This window comes from Ostrinia nubilalis, chromosome 19, assembly GCF_963855985.1.
Source record: "Ostrinia nubilalis chromosome 19, ilOstNubi1.1, whole genome shotgun sequence".
In the NCBI taxonomy this organism is placed as follows: domain Eukaryota; kingdom Metazoa; phylum Arthropoda; class Insecta; order Lepidoptera; family Crambidae; genus Ostrinia; species Ostrinia nubilalis.
The window spans coordinates 7,317,288-7,337,387 of record NC_087106.1 but is presented as its reverse complement, the minus strand read 5'-3'; the positions used below and the strand labels follow the sequence as shown (position 1 = coordinate 7,337,387).

At 37.1% G+C, this 20,100-nt stretch overlaps 2 protein-coding genes across 2 annotated transcripts in view; both read right to left on the bottom strand.

The window, feature by feature from the left end:
- Positions 1–590: 590 nt before the first annotated feature.
- On the bottom strand, positions 591–16,435 carry LOC135081284 (transcription factor egl-13-like). Its single transcript, XM_063976020.1, has 4 exons — positions 16,386–16,435; positions 14,073–14,298; positions 3,722–4,013; positions 591–3,267 (listed from the first exon to the last, which is right to left on the bottom strand). Exons 1-4 carry the CDS (start codon positions 16,416–16,418, stop codon positions 3,018–3,020), a joined length of 801 nt encoding a protein of 266 aa, XP_063832090.1. The 5' UTR covers positions 16,419–16,435; the 3' UTR covers positions 591–3,017.
- Positions 16,436–16,552: 117 nt separating this feature from the next.
- The window catches only part of LOC135080945 (transcription factor Sox-5-like), a 344,811-nt gene continuing 341,263 nt past the window's right edge, over positions 16,553–20,100 (bottom strand). Inside the window, exons 5-6 of the mRNA XM_063975666.1 lie at positions 16,600–16,832; positions 16,553–16,556 (exon numbers count right to left, since the gene is read on the bottom strand). Of these exons, the coding sequence (XP_063831736.1) occupies positions 16,553–16,556; positions 16,600–16,832 (237 nt within the window). The remainder of the gene's footprint in view (positions 16,557–16,599; positions 16,833–20,100) is intronic.

Sequence of the window (20,100 nt, the reverse complement as noted above, 5' to 3'; positions counted from 1 at the left end):
CGCCATACTTTTTAAAACTATGTGCATTATTATGCACCTTATTGTACAGAAAATAAAAAGTACTTACCCTTATCTTCAAAATCCATCACACAAATATTTGGTCACCATAGTAAAAAATAATGTCAGGTGTTGTCGAAAGTCGAGCAAAATTAGGAATTAAAAATTACACTATCCTCATATCCTCACTTACCATGTTAATTACTCACGACTAGGTAATTAACAAAGTAAAAAATTGTGGAATCCTTAATGTCTGGGATGTTGTTTATCGTTTTTTATAAACGATAATCAGAAATTCAACAACGACTTTTGTCCAGCTAGCTTGTTCTACACGAATCACAGTGCGGCGGTTGGGCATCGACTGACTGTCCGGGACTTGAATCGTAATAAGGTGAACTAGCGAATGAATAATTAAATAGAATGAATGAACTGAGTGATTGGTCGTGATGAATTCTTTGTTTAATTTGTAAAATTCAGGTAATACAGGCCAGGAAAGGTCTTTATATGCTTTTCTTAATTTTAAAACTAATCGAACTTATTGTAATATTTATAAAGGTTTTATTTCTATTGAGTCAGTAAATCAAACACACTGATATTTTTAAGGTATTTTTAATATACTTTCGGGTTTTGGCACAATTTTTAAATGATGTGACCTGGTTTACACTAGGTAATAAAACCTAAACCTACCTACTTACACATTTGAAAGATTTCGAATGCTAAGTTACACTGGTACTGGAAATAACAAACCGATTTGTGAATTTAAACTAAAAAAATAACAACATCGGGTTTAAGTACATTTCGTAAGTTAAAACTGCCCAAGTAACACTTAGACCATTGTACAATGTATGGCAAGTCGTTCGTTTGAAATCAATCTTAAATAAATAGAAACAGGGAAAAGTTACATCGAGATCTACACAGAACTAAGTGTCGACCTTTAAATAACCACAACTAACGTTTACACCAAAATATCGCTTATTTACAGGAATCAACATAAAAATAAATAATTTAACCGCACTGTCTAAACTTACACATTTACTAAGAATAATACACACTACCTATTACGATATTCACGTACACATTATTACGCATACTATATTAACACTACATTTCAGTATTACTGGCATACAGCTTAACATACAGAAGAAACAAAAAAAAACAAGTTTTATAATTAGAAAAATAAATAACAAAATTTAAAAAATGGCAATCAACGACTTCGAGAAACAACCTAATTTGATTTTACAAGAAATATCTATACAAGTTGCTATTCAATTATCATTAAGTAGATATTATGCTTGTACATGCTACAGCTTAATTCTATAATCTACTATATAAATTGCACGATTTGATAAAGCGAATATCTTGAATAAATTTAAAATTATTATACAGAACGACAGACATGACAGTTTATTATTGTAAGTAAAGATTCAAACTAATTATGGCCTGTATTATGATACGACGCTAAAACTAGACTCAAAACTAAATTTATAGATATATTCAAGATCATAATAGGCAGATCTCAAATATTTGACCAGGTAAAAACTCCTATGTCCTACTTAGGAGCTTTTAATTCGTGAATTAAGTGTCGATTACATAATACGGGCATAACTAAATATGTTGATTGAATAATCTATTTTATTTTGCTGTCTGTTTGTCGCCCTGTATGGTCAACCCACAAAATCGGTGGGTTCATGTGTCAAAGCAATAAAATTGTCTTTACTAAATATCAATGAAAAGAATTGACACAGTATAAATTGACCACCTACTCTCTGGTTCTGGTTACATAATTCATACACATTAGGTGATTTTTTTGTATTTTCAATAACTAGCATTTTTACAAAACCGTCCATTACAATCGAGAGTGATTATGTACTATAGGTATGTATTAATTTCTTAGGATACACGACCACGAGGTCGTAATAGCTACTTACTTCGAACAGATCTATTCTATGAGTATTCATTTATTTATTACAATCATTATGCTTTAATAGATCTCACTGGATTTTAACAGTTTTGTGTTCAAAACACTTAAAATTTTCAAGCCTTCCGCTTCAAATTTTTGGTTTGATACATTTTCATCGCTTAGTTCTAGAGCATCTACAATATTACAACGATTAGTTCATAATCTCGAGCTACTATTTTACATGGCCACACAATATTGATTCATAGTTAATAACTTAAGCTACAACTATAACTTACTTCATTATTTTAGCCAAACATTGATATAACCGTTAAATATTTATCTACAAGAGGAATTGTACTTATTTACAAAATCCGATCATCCAATTTATATGTCGCCCTAGTTCTTAATGAAGTAAAGTCAACTATATACATTTTTCTAATTATCTACGTGGTTTAATACATGTTTGGCACTTTCATGGGGTATTGTGTGCCGCAAGCCTATTTAATGACAATAATATTATTAGCCGATTTTTAGGGCTCCATTACAATAAAGATACAGAATGTACACCCGTTTAAAATCGTGATAAAAATATAACATTTCATTGTCGAAATTTAAAAAGAAAATGAACACAGGGTGTACGTCCCATTTTCTTAATTCACTAATGGAATAATCTCAAAATACAATTGTACGAAAAACGAGAGATCCAATCTAACTGGCTAAAACTGACTCGCTAGGTCTAAAGCGAGTTCTCGCGTCTACTAAAATCACAAAAGATTACATGAATTTAATGAGATAATATAGAGATTCAAGTTTCCACATCCGTAACTTACGCTAAAGTCTTTGCATAATATAACACTTGACAAATCGGTGTACCATCTACTACCCACCGTCAAAAAGGAGATTGTCATCTCATTTTTGGCGCCGTTTTCAAAAAGACAAAAGAGTGTGACTTGGGGTTGTTCCAATCCAAACCGGTTGGAATCCGAACTGCCACACTTCACTAAGTTAAAAAACAACCGATTCGTCTGTCAGCGTCGTAGGTTTCAGCTTACCAGGGGTGGTGAGAGGGGGGGAGGGGCATAGGCGCGGCGTGCGGGTAGGGCCAGCCGCGCGCCGACCCTCAATCCTCCTCGCCTGGAGATAGCGGGGGGGAGAAACCGGGGTTCATGTAGTTCCCCCCATTGGGAGGGGGGGAGGAGTTTGATGGGCCAGGGGAGGACAGCGAAGGGAGGAAGCCAAGCTCTCCAGCGCCGTCGCGGCACCACAGCTGCCGCATCTCTTGTCGCCGCGAGCGCATCAGGTTTTTGTATTCCGATATCCGCATCTTCTTGCCGTCTACTATGCATGTCCGCTTTGGCCGAGGTCGGTACCTGGAAGGGTAAGAAAATGGTAAAGTTTAATACAATGTAAGTAACTGCTATGGTCTCCAATGGGAGATGATACCATTACCATAGCATCCATAGCCAGCAAAGCTATTCAATCATGGGATTAAAAAATAAAGTTAAGGAGGAACGTATCATTTTCATCTACAGAAAAGTACTTAAATTCATTACTCTGGACAATAATGCTCATGCTCGTTCGTTTCAGCCAAAATACGTCCACTGCTGGACAAAGGCCTCTCCTAAGGATTTCCATAACTGGGCGGGGCACATAGCTCGTAGAGATGGCTTATGCTCATCACGTCATAATTTGCTCTCGTTAGAATTCGAACGAAATTTGCAAATCCTTGGTTCGGAAACTATCTGACCAAGTAACCATAATTGAGGATCAACTACAAGTAGTTAATAGCTAAACTCAAACTTCTTGACAGCGAAAGATTCTTACCTATAGTCAGGGTGCTTCTCCATGTGAAGTTTGGACAGCCGCGACTGTTCCTCATAATACGGCTGCTTCTCCGCGTTCGACATGGCCTTCCACCTGGCCCCCAATATCTTGGAGATGTTGGAGTTGTGCATATCTGGGCAGGCCTTCAGGATTTTCCTGCGTTCGTCCTTGGCCCAGACCATGAAGGCGTTCATGGGCCGCTTGATGTGAGGTTTGCCGGCCTCGTCACGACGCGGCTGGCGGACTAGCTTCGCCTTGTCCACCTCCTCTTGGGGAGACTGGTTCCATGATGCTGGAATTGAGGAAAACATCGATTAAGATTAAGATTTCCTAATCTATCTTGGATATAGGACAATCAGGGTTTACTCGTTTCGCCAGTTAAGTAAGATGTTCATCACAAAATCAAGTCAAACTCCTAAACTAAGCAAAATCGAAGAACAACGAGGATGATTTGGATACACCTTGATGTAAGAAATCAAAATTTTAGCTTTGAACGTCAACTCCCTGGCCATACTGTATATCTACCCACACACTTCGTTTAGCTGTCATGACTGTGAGCAGGTAAGTAGGTACTAACTGGAGTAAGTCGATGTCAGATATGAGGTTTATTCATAAAATATAGTTTGAAATAGTAACAGAACAGGTGGCTGTAAAGATTAAATTGTAAATCACATAAAACAAATAAATCTTACAACTTAGATAATATTTACAACAACCAATAGCAAAATTACTGTTCCAAATAGTGTCGTAAAGAAATAAAATACATGACGCACATCTCATTCATTGGAGAATGAAACGATAAACCTCTGTGTTTACGTCTTATTATTAGGTACGCACAGTTTTAGTAAAAGTTGAACTATTCAATCGGAAGCAGTTACTTAAGCCAGTTGTAAATTATCGGGGCTCAGGGCCGTTGTAAAACAATCGTAAAATGAGATTAAGAACTATTTGAATGAACAGCATTAAAGACGTGTGCTCTAGCGCAGCGTTACAAGAAACTGACTAAGTAAGTAGGTGAAACGCGCGCGAGCGCACTGATAAAAAAGTAGGTATAATCGCAAACAAAAGTTTTGACAGCTTATAATTTCTTTCAGTAGGCCTAGACTGCCTAGACACAGAAATAACATGTTTTAATATTCGTGTAGAATTGTGATATCGATTTAGGTTAGGCATATTTACGGCGTAAAGTAAAAAAAAATATTTATCTGCCAACGTAGGTAATTCCTAAAAAGGTTGAAAAGTTGATTTGTTTTCTAAAACATCATTACACGAACAATTTTTACCAGCCTGTAATGTTCCTTATTTTATTTCCATCTCAAGACAAAACTCTAAAAACTAAGAGATTAAATAAATTAAAAAATACAACATCCATTGTACCTACTTACAAGATCACGTTTTAGAGAGATTCTTTATTTGTAAATCAACAGGTGTTATGGGATTAGTCTATTTTACGGCGCACGCGCACAGTTTAAGGCTATTTTTACGATGACGAATTCATTACAATATTATAATTAAGATTCACATAAACTCTTCTTTCTAAATATAGTTTTAAACGTCGGGTGGTTGTAAATTAAGGTTTTTATTTTGAAGTATTATTTTGTCATTGAATACATCAGATTTGGATAATAAAGAAGTATCTGACGAATGGTTGGGTTTCTTTTAGCTATAAATTATAATTTTATAATAACAATTAAAGCAGTAGTAGTTAATGTTATGATTTTTTTCTTTAGCAACTGACAGAATAATGACAAAAAAAGTCTTTCAAATCACCAGTCTAAGCTCTTCTTATTTAGAAAACCCTAAGTACTGATTAAGCCCCCTTAATAATCTTCAGAATACAGAAATACCAGCTGTATATTCTAATAGTGTCCTTACAATAATAAAGTGCAACTAAATCAAATTTTAGTGTCCACGCAAATAGCTCGCGCGACGTAAAACGCGTTTACACTAATCAAATCGAATAATGATTGCCCAACTATTTTATAACAAGATTCATAAAGGCACTTTTAAGCAGGGATGTATTGCTATTATTAATGTTCATCATCATCAGGTCATTCAGTCTCCACTGCAGGAGTACTACCTGCTTTAAGTAGGTACCTACTTGAATCAAATTAATGATTTGATTTAAACTACACCACACCTTAATCTACCCCAGTTGGGTGAGGTCTTTGTCCTGCAATGGGACGTATTACTTTGCTTTGCAAGGCATGTACCTATATTTAGTTTTAATTTTCTTTTAAAAGTTTTTCACTGTCATCCTCCATACTGGTAGCTGCTGCAGCTGTACTTAATCTCGCATTTTTTTTTCAATCGATTACAACAATTTTATGTTCCGGCAGTTGGAGATAAGATAGCCAGTTCCTCTGTGGTTGAGGATTCCGGGTGAAGAACGCTTCTACCTTCAGCCTGATCATCCCTTTCCAACACGTGAGATGTTCGTCAAGAGTTTCCTCGTGGATAAAAAAGGTTTTTTACCGGTAAAATCATTGTCATCCCCAAACCACTCCCATCACTACCAAATATGTGGGTCAGATGCGCATCCGCTAGCATTTCGCTGACGGATCGGGCCCGCTCCGATTAATAAGCGCGGATACGTCCCGCTCTCAGAGCGCATTCCGCGTATTAATTTGACACGCTGTTAGATAATTTATAACATCCTACGGCTGCTGAGATGCGACGGAACGGACTGTCGCGCGGATTTTTTAGACATCTTTTGTTTTAAGGGGTTATTCACCAACTCGACACAAGATACTGGACACAATAGAAATATTGAGACCACCAATCAATTGACATACTTTTTATTATCTACAATTACTTGATATACAAAAAATAAATTGGCCGGTGTTTCTCATCTCATACCATAACAATATAAATTATTGTCATTTTCATATTCATAGCTGAATGGACAGTGTTTCACAACAATGAGTCTAGGTACCTGCCTAATTTAGGTTCTTTTATATTTTGTGCTTCACTACCGATAGGTACCGGCCATTCTAAACAAACATCAAGTTAAGGTTTTTATCAAGATAAAAATTCGAGAAAAGTTATCATGCAAACGATACGAAAAGATAAATGAATTTTATTTGAAAATAAAAATCCTCTGAATGAATTTATTTCTAAAGAGCTATAAACAGCGTTTGGCACTTGTGCGCCCGAGTGTACCGAGTAGGGATGAACGGAAGTCTGCTTGGAGCGATCTATTTCGTATTTTACGCGATCCTTTTGTCACAGCAAATGATAATTTACATAGGCAGTGGGTAAATGACCCTGTTGATTGTAGATATATGTAGTTTTAGGCGGAGTTGCACCATCTTACTTTAACTTTGATAAACGTCAAAAATCTGTCAAACTCCATACAAAAAGCACCTGTTATTGTCATTGTTACGGTTAAAATAAGGTGGTGCAACACAGCCTAAGTTCATGATGTTGACTAGTATTCCTATCCTATAAGGTTCACTTCTAGCAGTTGAAAAGGTGCAAAAATATATTGGACAGATTGATAACAATATGGACTAATTTGACAAAAAGAATCAACTTCCAGCCACTAAGAGAGCATTCATTTATTTTTTTCTACAATTTATCGCATTCAACAAAATTAGCTAGCTTTTAGTGCTGCCTATAATTTAAACCACAAATAACATTATTTTTAATAAGATACAAAAACTTAAAAAGAGTCAAATCACAAAAAGAAAATTTTGCCTTCTAATTCTCATACAAACTTCCTTAGCTTAATGGGAAGGCGTTTCTTTTGCAGTGCAGTTTGATTTGATGAATGTTTATCTTTATATGACTCATTTTATTAAAGTTCTTGCTAAATATTAAGAAAAAAAAAAGTGATGTATAATAATAATCTTAGGTACTTTCACTTTAATGTATAAAACCATAGAATAAATAAGTACGTCACTTCAGGGCAGTATACAGGGCGGGCGGGCGGAAGTGGGCATCGCGAGCGCCATCTATTTCGCGTCCCGCTCGTCTTGTTGTAGAGGAAGCCGAACGACACTTGCGATTTTGTAACCATCCCGGATTGGGTATGAGCCAACTATTTAAAGTGCTATTTGTTTTATTATTCGCATGATGTATGGCTATTCGAAGTTTTGGCCGTTTTCGAATTTGTATGAAATATCAATAAAGAATAAATAAATATTAATCAAAGAGATAACTCATGAGTAGTTTTTTATGTTTAGTAAAACTAAAACATTAATAAATTCGTATTTTTCTGAAAACTAATGAGCAACTGGGGAAATAGTGAACTGAAGTTTTTTAAACTGTTAATAATGATTCAAAAAATTAAAAATAAGCAAATGTTATAAGACCAAACAGCAATAACTAAACAGATTCTGATAACATCAAAGGTTTACAACAACCGACACACGCTTCTACTTCTAACTGAGCACCGAATTACCATTATAATCTAAAAACCCACATTACAAGAAAACAAATTACAATGGAGCCGAAATCTTAGGAATGTCATTAAGTAACACCAGTTTAAACGCCACATAATATACAGGGTGTTATAGAAAACGTTTATTAGTTAGGTTTAGAAAAACTTTCAAAAATTTCAATAATTCTTAAGTACCTACTTGCTCAAAAATTATGAATGACGTGTAAGAAAGTACCTCGTAAAATAATAACTTTCACATTAATTATGAAACCGAATCTGTTGATAGGTATTTAACATGACAAATGCTGTAATAAAATCACGTAATAAGTACTTGTATTTCATTAAGAAATGATTTACATTTACGTCATTCGTTAACACTGACACCCTGTATAACGTGAGCAATAAAAATAAATCCAAAAACTGGTACGACAGTTTACGAAGCCACATGTAGATTATATCAGGTATAATTAATTTCTTACGTATACATTGCTGCATCTCTCAATTCCATACACTCAGATATCTGGGCAGGCGGTGGTTCTAGCACAGTGTAGCTAAATGCAGTAGACTTAAGTGCATTACAGAAAGTGGTTTAAAACTATTCAATTTTACGTTTGTTGTAGTTTTTGATAGGCTGAATTTCAATATTTATTAAATAAAAATAACGTCACAGTAATTAGAGATTGAATTGGGTTATAAGACGTGTTCTCTTACGATAAAGTTCTTGTAGTAGCTAATACATATGCGGGCTGCGTTTACTTTGACCCGTCCACAGACCATAGAACGCATCCAGTGTGAAACTTTTAGTCAAATAAATGAAACCGTGACATTATTACGCGCTGGACGCAGGCCGCTACCAACCGGGCAGCATGGAAAGTATTGGGGGAGGCCTATATTCAGCAGTGGACGTCCTATGGCTGAGATGATGATGATGATGACATTATTACCCGTCTTGTTTTTATAATTCAGTCAATTGAATCGAAATCACCGATTAGATTTTTGCTCAAGAGCATATTTTTTTCTTAGTAAGCCTACTGCGTTTGGTTACACTGTGGCTCCAGTGTCCAGAGTTATTACGGGCGCAGTGATATTTTGTCGAAATAACGCATTTTGTGTGAATTTAGCTGGAAACTGTGCTCGTAGGGTTGCCATGCGTCGCGTAGAGTAACGGACACAATAATAAATTAGTTAACCCATATATTTCATTAAATATTGCTTACGCAGTTCGAGCTTTTGATTCTGAAAGTAACAAAGTCACTTTGATGAGGTTTTAGTAAAATTAAGAATGTCTATTTCATTGTATTGGATAAAAAATATTACTTCTTTGTTTGTAAGTACATACGTGATTATTAATGGAGCTACGTAAAAAAACTATAGACTGAAATCATGTCTGTAATAATGGTGGAATCCGACATCGAGTTATGAATTTGGTGTAACTTTTTTATCCTAAGAAACTATTTTTTTAAGCTACGGCGCACTGTTAGGGTTACACACACAACCAGTGTCCTTAATTAGCTGCTTAATTTCAAACTCTAATGCCATCATCCAGAAAATATTGGAAACCCTTAACGTCCCATATTGCCTCAGTATTATACCTAACTGTTCCTAATACAACGCGTATTAATTATGTTTTGCAATTAAATGCGAAACATCAAAATGCTTGGCGGCGATACGGGACATTTCTTCATTTTAGCATATCATGACATTATAGCTATTTATCTAATTTCTTGTTTATTTTGGTTTCTGATATTTTGTAATGCACGAATCCAGCTCAGTTCAAATTGATTTTCATACTAAATTGTTGCTTGAAGGAATCTGTGTGACGTATTAGGATTATTAATATTGTCTTTAGAAATGATATCGGTTCATTCGTGTTACATTAAGGGGTCATTAATTGCATGTGAAAGTTGTTTAAGATACTTATACGAGAGTTTCAGAACAGTTTTCCATCGAACACTAAAAGTGTGATCTTATGTTTTATTACGTTACTTTTCCAGTAAATTGTTTGATTTTTTTCAAGGCCTTATCAAGGATTAGGTTAGGTCTCAAGTTTTTAACTACGAAATAAAATCCTACATAGGTACCTAGCCACCATAGTATCAAAGTATAAAATCTCAGTAGTTTTCAAATCCCTTGAGTAACATCTATATATATAAAAGAAAGTCGTGTTAGTTACACCACTTATAACTCAAGAACGGCTGAACCGATTTAGCTGAAAATTGTCAGGGAGGTAGTTTAGAGCCAGGAGAAGGACATAAAATACTTTTTATTGCCATTAAGGCGGAACAAAGTTCGCCGGGTCAGCTAGTACTGTATAAGTATCTAATCCTAATTTTTTCCAACTGTTTGGCAGCACTACTTATAAAAACATTTAGTTACAAACAATCCACTTACATCGTAATTCGCTTGTTTTAAAGCATTCCTCGTCTGGAGAAGATGTTACAAAGCCGTAACACTATTCAAATTATCTCGGCCAGATCAAAGGGAGAGTGACAGTGTGACACATTATTCAGTCAATAAAAAGCCTCGACTCTTTCAAACTTGACAGCTGGCTGTATAAACAATTCGATTAGACCGCGGACAATATTTTTGGAACTCCTGCGTCGGTGTGACGTAGGTGTGACGTCATAACAATCTGATTCACCTACTGAGTATCTAGATCTTATAGTTTAGATTTATTAATTGGTTGTTGTTTTAGGAGGGATTTCGTTTTGTGGAAGATTCCTACCTTCGTTAATATGTTGGCTTTTAGACTTTAGTTGAACCTACCGTAGGGTTGAACTTATTTGATTTAAGTATCTTTTCATATTACGCATCTATAACTGGCCCTAAACCACGGTAAACGGAGTTAGTGCTAAAGTGTTATTTAAAATTGACACCTTTTAATGACCTTTAACTGGTCGACAAACATCGTAAATCCGTAAACAATCAACAGCAATCGTAAGTGAAAGTTATAATTTCAACATAATTTAGATTAAGGCAGTTAGAAAATTAATGAATATTAATCAAATTCGTTTACATTTGAATTGATACAACAGCGCTACTGATGTTTTTCTTACGAATATAACGCGCTATATGGCACCTGGCTTCTGGTCTACAGAGATAAATATAATAGTGAATGTATATTACAGTAGGGCCAGTAAAATATGATAGCTTTTTTGGTAAAATCGCTCCCATTACAACTAGGTACTATTAGAGGCCGGTAGATCTATTCCCATAAATAAAACACTGAATACTCAGCTTTCACATTATGTTGCCTTATTTTTATTACAACTCGTCACTTAGCACAAAAGCGCGGGGAGTTATCACCGCGAGTCCCTCTATTCTAACGTTTGCTTCTAGCGTGACATTGACATTACGTCAATGTCACTATGACAGCATCTCATTGGCCACAACGATACCGTTATTTTATAACGTTTTAGATTTTTCATAATTAAACAACTGTTAAGTTTAGTTAGATGTGCCATCGTTTGTACCTGTGCCTGAAGGCATAGTTAAGCAATCATGCATCTAACTAACTATTGTTACAGTAACATTATAGCTACGTATTTTCTAGGCTTTTCGAATAAGTAAGTAGGTATATCGTAGCCTCATAATTTTTTTATATAGAATAAGGCAGGCACTTTAAGTGACATTCTTTCTAGCATGGTCTATTATACCTAGCCTGTAAGTTCCTTTTCTCGCCTTGAAAAGGCCCAGGTTATAGTGTTCGGGAAAGCCAGCAGAAGGCAGCGAATTACAGTTCCTAGCTGTTCGCATTATAAGAGAGTCATGCCCGTTTTAACCATCAATCCCTAATTTTTAAGTAACCCCTATGGTAACACATAACAGGAATTTTGTTTACACAGGGATCACTTAAAAATTAGGGATTGATGGTGAAAACGGGCATTAGCAAAACACTTAGTGCGAGCTGGTGGAATGCTAATCCAAAGTTTAATCACGCAGTTTTCTTTTCTCCCTGTTGCCTTGGGGTTACTAACTCTACTTCGTGTGTAGTCAATAAGTAAAATTGTGTCACCAACAAACCAGTTTTAATTGTTTTCCATCGTTCGCACGAGTGAGTCAGCGTTAATTGGAGGAATTTGAATTAATTACAATAACAAAATGAATTCTGTCACTATTTTATGGTTATGATGGAAAAACGTACGCGTGTGTGAAAGGCTGTTATTATGTCAATAGTAATGTAATTGATAAAGCATAATGTTATTCATGCATAAATTAGTTCCATATGACTAGAAACTTTTTCACAGCTAGAGTTAAAAAAAATCATGAGTACGTCTTTTGCTTTATTTATTATGTATCTGATACGATAACGGTTTTTCTACTTTACCTATTAGATTTTCTTATGAGTAATTGTAATATTTATTGTCTTAAACACATTGTTATTTTCCGCATTGTGAATATGGATGTATATTAGAAGTAGGTACAATGGGTTTCCACTTCCATTTGAGACAATTTTCCGATTGGTTTCTCGCTTAGAATAAAATCTATTGAATTTTCCGCTTTTAACACATTGGAAAATTGCATGTACCATGGGTCTTACCAAAGTGCTTTGTTCAATAATCCTAATATACTTACTTACAGGTGCTATCGGATTTAAGTAAGTGCATTCTTACTTTTTTATGCATAACAAGGCAGGTATTTGACCGCAATCGCAACTGATGTTAAGTGGGATGCAGTACATATCTGCCCTGTAAGTGCCTATTCACTCTCGCCTTAAAAAGGCTCGGATTATAGTCTTCGGGAAAGACAGAGCAGGCAACGAATTCCAGTCCCTAGCTGTTGGCATTATAAAGTTAGTAAACTGTAAAGAGTAGTTTTCTAGACTAGAGATAACTAAATTACTGCAACACTAAATGGCTTGATTGATAATAATCTGGTATTACTGCACCAAAAATCACAAATAGTACAGTAACTTGTTCTTCAACAAACATCCTGTAAACTTTACAGTGTAAAGTGTTCGTTAAAAACTAAAAATATTGAGTCTATTTATTTACTGTTTGAAGTTCATCGACACATTTGTTTATTTCAAGCACCAGATATCAATTAAGCCTCTTAGTATTAATAGTAGCATTGAACTCTGCAAGTTATTTTCTATTAGATGTGTTGAGAGCGAGATGCTTCTCACGCCATGTTTGGTTCGAAATTAGGAACGACTTTACTTTGTACAGTTAGCGTTACATTTAGTTTGTGACACCCAAAGTAGCCAAATAGTTTGCAACCGGTCTTTGTAACAATTGGGATAACGTTTTGCTATCAACTTTTTGGCCAGTTTGGGTGTCACGAACTACACTCGACATCAAATAAATTGCACCTCCCCGCGATTCAAACGTATGCATCCCCACTTCCCACCAATATTGGCACCATTTGAAAGCCTACTTCTAAACTTCATTTCATTAAAGGAAAGGTTTTTACCCCAAAAATGTGTCTTTAGAAGGATCCAGAGTCACTTCTTCAAAAAATAGGTAGTTATGGCTATAAAACTGTTAAGTTGGGATTAATCGCTATCCATCTGTTAAAGAGGACACGTGAGATCATTCTTTGGTTTTATAACCATAAAAATTGCTCTAATTGATCCCAGAGGTGAGCCCCAAGTGAGGTCTTTTTTCAAGGCACATTTATGGTATATGTTAATCGTTTATTAATAAATTAAATGTGTTTTTCTTTAAGGATATTTATTGGATTTACACCAATATTGTTGGGGCACCATGATTGTGTCAGAAGAAATTCTGTAAAGTTCGCGTCACGGAAGGTGCGATTTATTTGATGTTGAGTGTATTTTACGCTGACTGTACCCACACGTTACTACTCCGAAGTATTAATATCGAAAACAGTGAAGGCATTTCGAATGCCTTTACTGCAAAAAATGAATCAAATGACAAAGATGGCTTTAAAGCGCGGGAATTCCACCCCGCAAGGTGGTCCGACGACCTCATAAAGGTGTATAAATTACAATTAAAAGATACATACCATTAACTCCAGGGTTGTACTCCTCCTCTTTGGACATATACTGCGGGCTCTCCTCCATGGGAGGGTAGGGCACGAATCTCGGCAGCATGATGGACGAATGCGCAGGCGACGGCGAGCGCTGCTTGCTGAGGTTGAGCGGCGCATCGGGGTCGGGGGGCGGGGAGCGAGCGTTGGCGGTGAGCTGAGCGAGCTGGGCGGTCGCTGGCCAGGGCGAAGATGACACCACCTGGAAGATTTGGCGCTTTAGAATTTGAAACATCTAAGGATGAGTTGCACCACCTAACTTTGACCGTGACTACGACGATAACCGGTGTTTTTGTATGGAGAATGACAGATTTTTGAAGTTTGTCAAAGTTAAAGTAAGATGGTGCAACCCAGCCTAAGAGTTTTCTAGTGACTTGGCCCATTTTTAGCTCCGTCCACGGAAGTCTTTTGAAGAGGCTTTTAATATTTAATAACACATTTTATTCTAAACAGCTTGTCTATCAACTTAGATGGAGTCTTCCAGTGACTTGGCCCACTTTTAGCTTCGTCCATGGGCCAAGTCGCTGGTTTGAATTTTTAATTCCTTCAGTGACTGAGCCCACCTCTAAGAAATTAAACACCAAATCAACAAAAATCTACTCTAGAATCTTAAAGTTGGGCCCAGTCCAGTCACTGGAAGAAAAACTATATAAAAATTCAAACCAGCGACTTGGCCCGTAGACCAAGCTAAGAGTGGGCCAAGTCTTGGCCCGTAGACCAAGCTAAGGTGGGCCAAGTCATTGGAAGACTCCATCTATGTTGATAGATAGGTAAGCTGTTTAGAAAAAAATGTGTCACTAAATATAAAGAATTGACACTTCGGGTTAAGGTATTACTTAGGTACTACGTTTATTCGTACGAAAAGCAAAATTAATTCAACTAACAACGAATTTCGACTTTCTCTTCTTCATTTTGTAACATTCAATCTAAACTTACTTTTTTACTGATTTATTATGACATAAGTTTTTTTTATTACATTTAGCGATAAAAGTACTTTTGAGTGATTGTTATTTATTTTGTTCCAGTTTTGTCCAAACCCGAAGAACTAGTTGCCCAACACACCTAAATCTTCTCTACGCATTATGCTAATCTCCATATTAAATTACTTACCATAATAAAACTAAATCAGAACTACACAATAAAATTGTCAAACACAATTTGTTATATAAAGCAGCCGCGGGCAAAACCTAAATTAACAAAAATAATGTGAGGAAACCGACACTTCTAACTTTTAAGAAAGTTGCAAGTTTAGTCCACCGGTCTTATTGAACAATCGGACTCATCTTTACGTAACTATCTATTACTGGGACCATCAAACGCAATGTTTATAGTCAAAACTCGATGACAAATGGTGGAAGGGTACACCGAAAAAGTTAATTATAATTTTACATAACAAACACCGGTTTAGGCTTGGTAATTAGTACAACAACTTTCATTTCGAGCGCTTCTTCAAGATCTGTAAGGTGTTTTGCGTGATGTAACACATGCTTTAGTTACAATCGCTGACGCTCTAGAAACCATCTTGTATTCTAGTTTTCTATCGCGCATAATTATAATCAAATACAATTTACATAACAGTTATTTAGAGATCATTTTGGTAATAAGGACTTGGATTTAACAATGGTAAGTCTATCTGTTTATTTCTACGATCAATTCCCATTTTGTTGCAATCTGAGCCTTGAATGCTGACCATTTGTTCTCCAAACAATGCTTTGAAATCGGGTTTGGTAAACTTGTCTTTATTAATAGTTGTAACATGATCATTGGGTGAAGCAAGATTCTTTTCTCATGCCACGGCTGGTGCATCTTGGGTTGCATAATTAGTATCAGGTGAGGTAAGAACTAATAGATGCTCTGATGATGTATAATAGACGTTACCTAACCGCAGAGATGTTAACGACCACTGTTCGAGCGAATTGTAAGTTGCGTACGCGGATTTGCAAATGGACACTTAATTGGTTACATTAAATGAATTAGAACAAATGCTCAGTCTTGATTTGCGATGGGAATCGCTTGGATTAACTACAAAATTTTGCACTTGTAATAATAATCAGTTACATTCCTTTCAACAAGCAACTGCCGTATATCATGATGTCAACTTGCTTTGTCCTTTATATTTTCCTTATTAAAAAAAGTCTTATCTAATCTTACATTTGGAGGCGCCGGCGGCGGCTGCGGTCTCATCTGCTCCAGTAAAGGCAGCAGCGCGAGCGACGGCCCCGAGTACATCTCATGCTGCCCAAGCCGAACCAGCTCCTGCTGCTCAGTGTCTACAGTCCCCTGACTTACGTTTGGAGGCGCCGGCGGCGGCTGCGATCTCATCTGCTCCAGTAGAGGCAGCAGCGCGAGCGGCGGCCCCGAGTACATCCCATTCTGCCCGCGCCGCACCAGCTCCTGCTGCTCAGTGTCTACAGTCCCCTGACTTACGTTTGGAGGCGCCGGCGGCGGCTGCGGTCTCATCTGCTCCAGTAAAGGCAGCAGCGCGAGCGACGGCCCCGAGTACATCTCATGCTGCCCAAGCCGAACCAGCTCCTGCTGCTCAGTGTCTACAGTCCCCTGACTTACGTTTGGAGGAGCCGGCGGCGGCTGCGGTCTCATCTGCTCCAGTAGAGGCAGCAGCGCGAGCGGCGGCCCCGGGTACATCCCATGTTGCCCGCGCCGAACCATCTCCTGCCTCCGAAGCTGCTCCTGCTGCAGTCTCTGTATCTCCAGCTCGGCCGTCACATTGCCGATGTTCTGAAACAAAAGAATTCAAAAATTCTGAACCGTTCTTTGTTAAATGCTTACTTACAAGTGCTACATTTATGATTCTATGTAATAGATTCCGGTAAAGCGTTTTTACTTAGTTTTTGACGCTGTTAATATGATAATAAACATATTCTTGGCGTTATTATGAAACTTTACATGGATGACCACGCTCATTTTGTATAATAGTTTTAGCTACCGATAAATAATTTACTCGTACATGAGTCGTGTTTCATACTTCAGGACCACGTTAATAAGGCACTTGCTACAAATTACGGGACGTTTTACATGTTTTGAAAATAATTACAAAGGTACAAATGAGAGTAAAAAATTGGTTTATAATATTTATACTTACAAGGTGTATGAAAATAGCGCAGTCATAGAAATTATGTAATTAGATGCTGAAGCAGAAACTTTTTACTATGATGATGGATACATCGAAATCGTTAACTATTATATCGATACTTTGATGGATGATCAAGTAAGATCACGAAAAGTTGAATTTAATTTCGTCATGTGGAAAGTTGTTGTTTAATTAGCATATAAGACCGCAGTTTTGAGGAGTTTTTTGTACACCCTGAAGTAGTATGTAAATAATAGAGCGGTGTGTAATGAATCCTGAAACGTGTAGTGCTCCCAAGAGTGTTAAAACAAAATAATCCGACGCCGACCGGTCCGAGACCTCGCGCTTTCGGCGATCACTCTTAACGAAAGATCTTTCCTCGCGAAATTCGTCCTCATAAAATATTACACACTTAAGCCCCATCGCGACAAAGAAAACGCCAAAATGCCCGCACAAATCAACTGACGGACGCGCACTAAATCTCCACGGCAGTAAAGCAAAGTTCCAAAAAAGACATACCGATTAATTGCCCGAAGACTCGTGACGAATAACACCATATACATTTTATCGGCTCTTCATTAAGACTGCATTGAATTGTTAATGGTTGTACGAGTAAGACGTTATAAGGTGACGAAATCGAAACAACTCGACGATGGGAGCTTCCGCGCGAACGATCGTTTTGATGCAAATATGAAAAGAGCATTTTAGCATTTCTTTCGCAGTCTGACGCGAGGCATCCGAGTAAATCATGGCGGTGGAGATGAAAAAGAAAAAGCACTAATGGAAGACAAAAGCGAATGCATAAATAAACATGACATAATCGCGTGTACGAATAAAAAGAGCGGGCCTGTAATAGGTATCCCCGCGCGACGCCAGCGCCACCGGTAATCGACCAAGTTTTTCCATCGGCCTGACAAATTGCCCTCATAACCGAACGGATTAAACTTTTTATTAAAAACAACAAACTGAGCATAATGTATGGGCGTAATCGGCAAGGGACAGATGTTCCCGAATAACGTACGCGATTTATCTAATGTAAAAAGACTTTTATTTAATAGCTCGGCGGAGATGTCCTAGCAATTGGCGCTTATATTTTACAGCCGACCGTCGTTTTGGCATTTCGACCGCGTTTTGATAGCATTATTAATGTTCGGGATGATATAAAAATGAGATTTTTGATAGAGGTGACCAGCTGGCGGCTCAATTTATTGTTGTGGGGCACAGGTGGAGGTGGAGCGGGGATGATGGAGTGGCTGCGATTAGAGTGCGACAATGGAAGTTCTGCCAATTGAACAGTTGGGCGCGATCACGTGCACGCGCCGATGTCCGATCAATAAACATGGCGGCGGTATAAATAAACCGGGAACACATACGTCACTTGTCACAGCATCCTTGGCCGGGCTTGTTCACAGAAATGACGAATGGGCGTACAATGTATTAAATTCTATAAATCCTCATTAAGCTATTACCAGAACCGCTGACGATGGAGATGAAAGCATGGATTAGAGAGCACATCAAAAACAATAAGCCGTGGAATATATTAAGGACAAAGACATCCGAAACGACGGCCGGACATGCCATGACATAATTTATAAAGCCGGCGCCGATATCAAAATAGTGCGTTCCGTGGGGCAGGCGATTCTAGCCTTTTGGTGGTTGGGTTAAGACTATTAGTGCGGTAAAAATGGCGAGATTAGGCGAAAATGCGGGACGGTGTGTAATGAAACAGACGTCACATTGACGTAAGCGATGCAAGATCTTGGGTGAAATCATAATATTTACTGTCACCGGTGGACACGTCCTCGTTTCTGGATAGATTATTCTAATCGTAGAATTGGGTTTTGAGTAATTCAGATGTATTATCGCGTTGTGTAATCCACTAACGAAGGCTGGTGCCAGTGGTATACCGTGTCTGCGAGATATGATGGAGTGACCAATAAAACATTTTGTAATTTCTGCTAATTCTGCGACATATTATTTAACTTCAAACTATGTATAATCAATTAGAACATTCTCAACGTGAGGAATATGAATATTAATAACGTGTAGTGAGATTGAAAGATTATTTATTTCTGAATGGCCTAGAGCTCTTTGATATTATTAATATGTGTCATATCTTATTTTTGAGTCTACTCCACTCATTTTGTGGAGCTTTCAAAAGAATTTTATTGTGTCATTTAAATTCTTTCTCATTTGCTCTTTTATTGCAGGACAGGAATTTTAATTTGTGATGATCCTAATTAAAATTAATTTTGCTAAATATAGCAAAGGCAATTAAAGTGAAGTAAAATGTTTAAAAAGGGCTCGATGCTCTTTGCACTTGCGTAATAGATTGCACTGGGTTAAACTTTTATGAGATTGCTGCCCTCGCTTTCAAAACAATTCGAACCCTACTCTCTTAATGTTAAGGGATGTTTTGGATTTTTTTTGTTGTTTGTGTCCCAAGCGGCATGCGCTCAGATACAAAAGTGTTGATAATTTGAATAACGCGGGACAAAAAGGGATCACAATCGGCCTGGGTCGCGCAGGGTTGCCGCGGAGGGCATTACGGACAGCGATGACATATCAGGATGAATCGCTAATGCATAGCCCTGGACAGGGGATGTGTGGAGTCCCCAAATATACTCAACTCCATATTTTTTTTATAATTTGGATTTAAACTTTTGAAACAATCAGATACTAGCACAAGGTAATTTGATAAAATATTATAGTTTGTCATCTTATCATTCTATCTCATCATTAGTTTTTATTAATTGCTAGATGAGTTATTGTTTTCCTTATAGCTTTTCGCGTAGCATATTTGTAGATGCCTTATCAGATTTATCTTACCTATTAAAAGCTTCTGTGTGGGAAATATTATATCAAAAAATATCTGAGTCTACACTCAGAAGAGAAGTCATCTGAGCATTTAAAAAT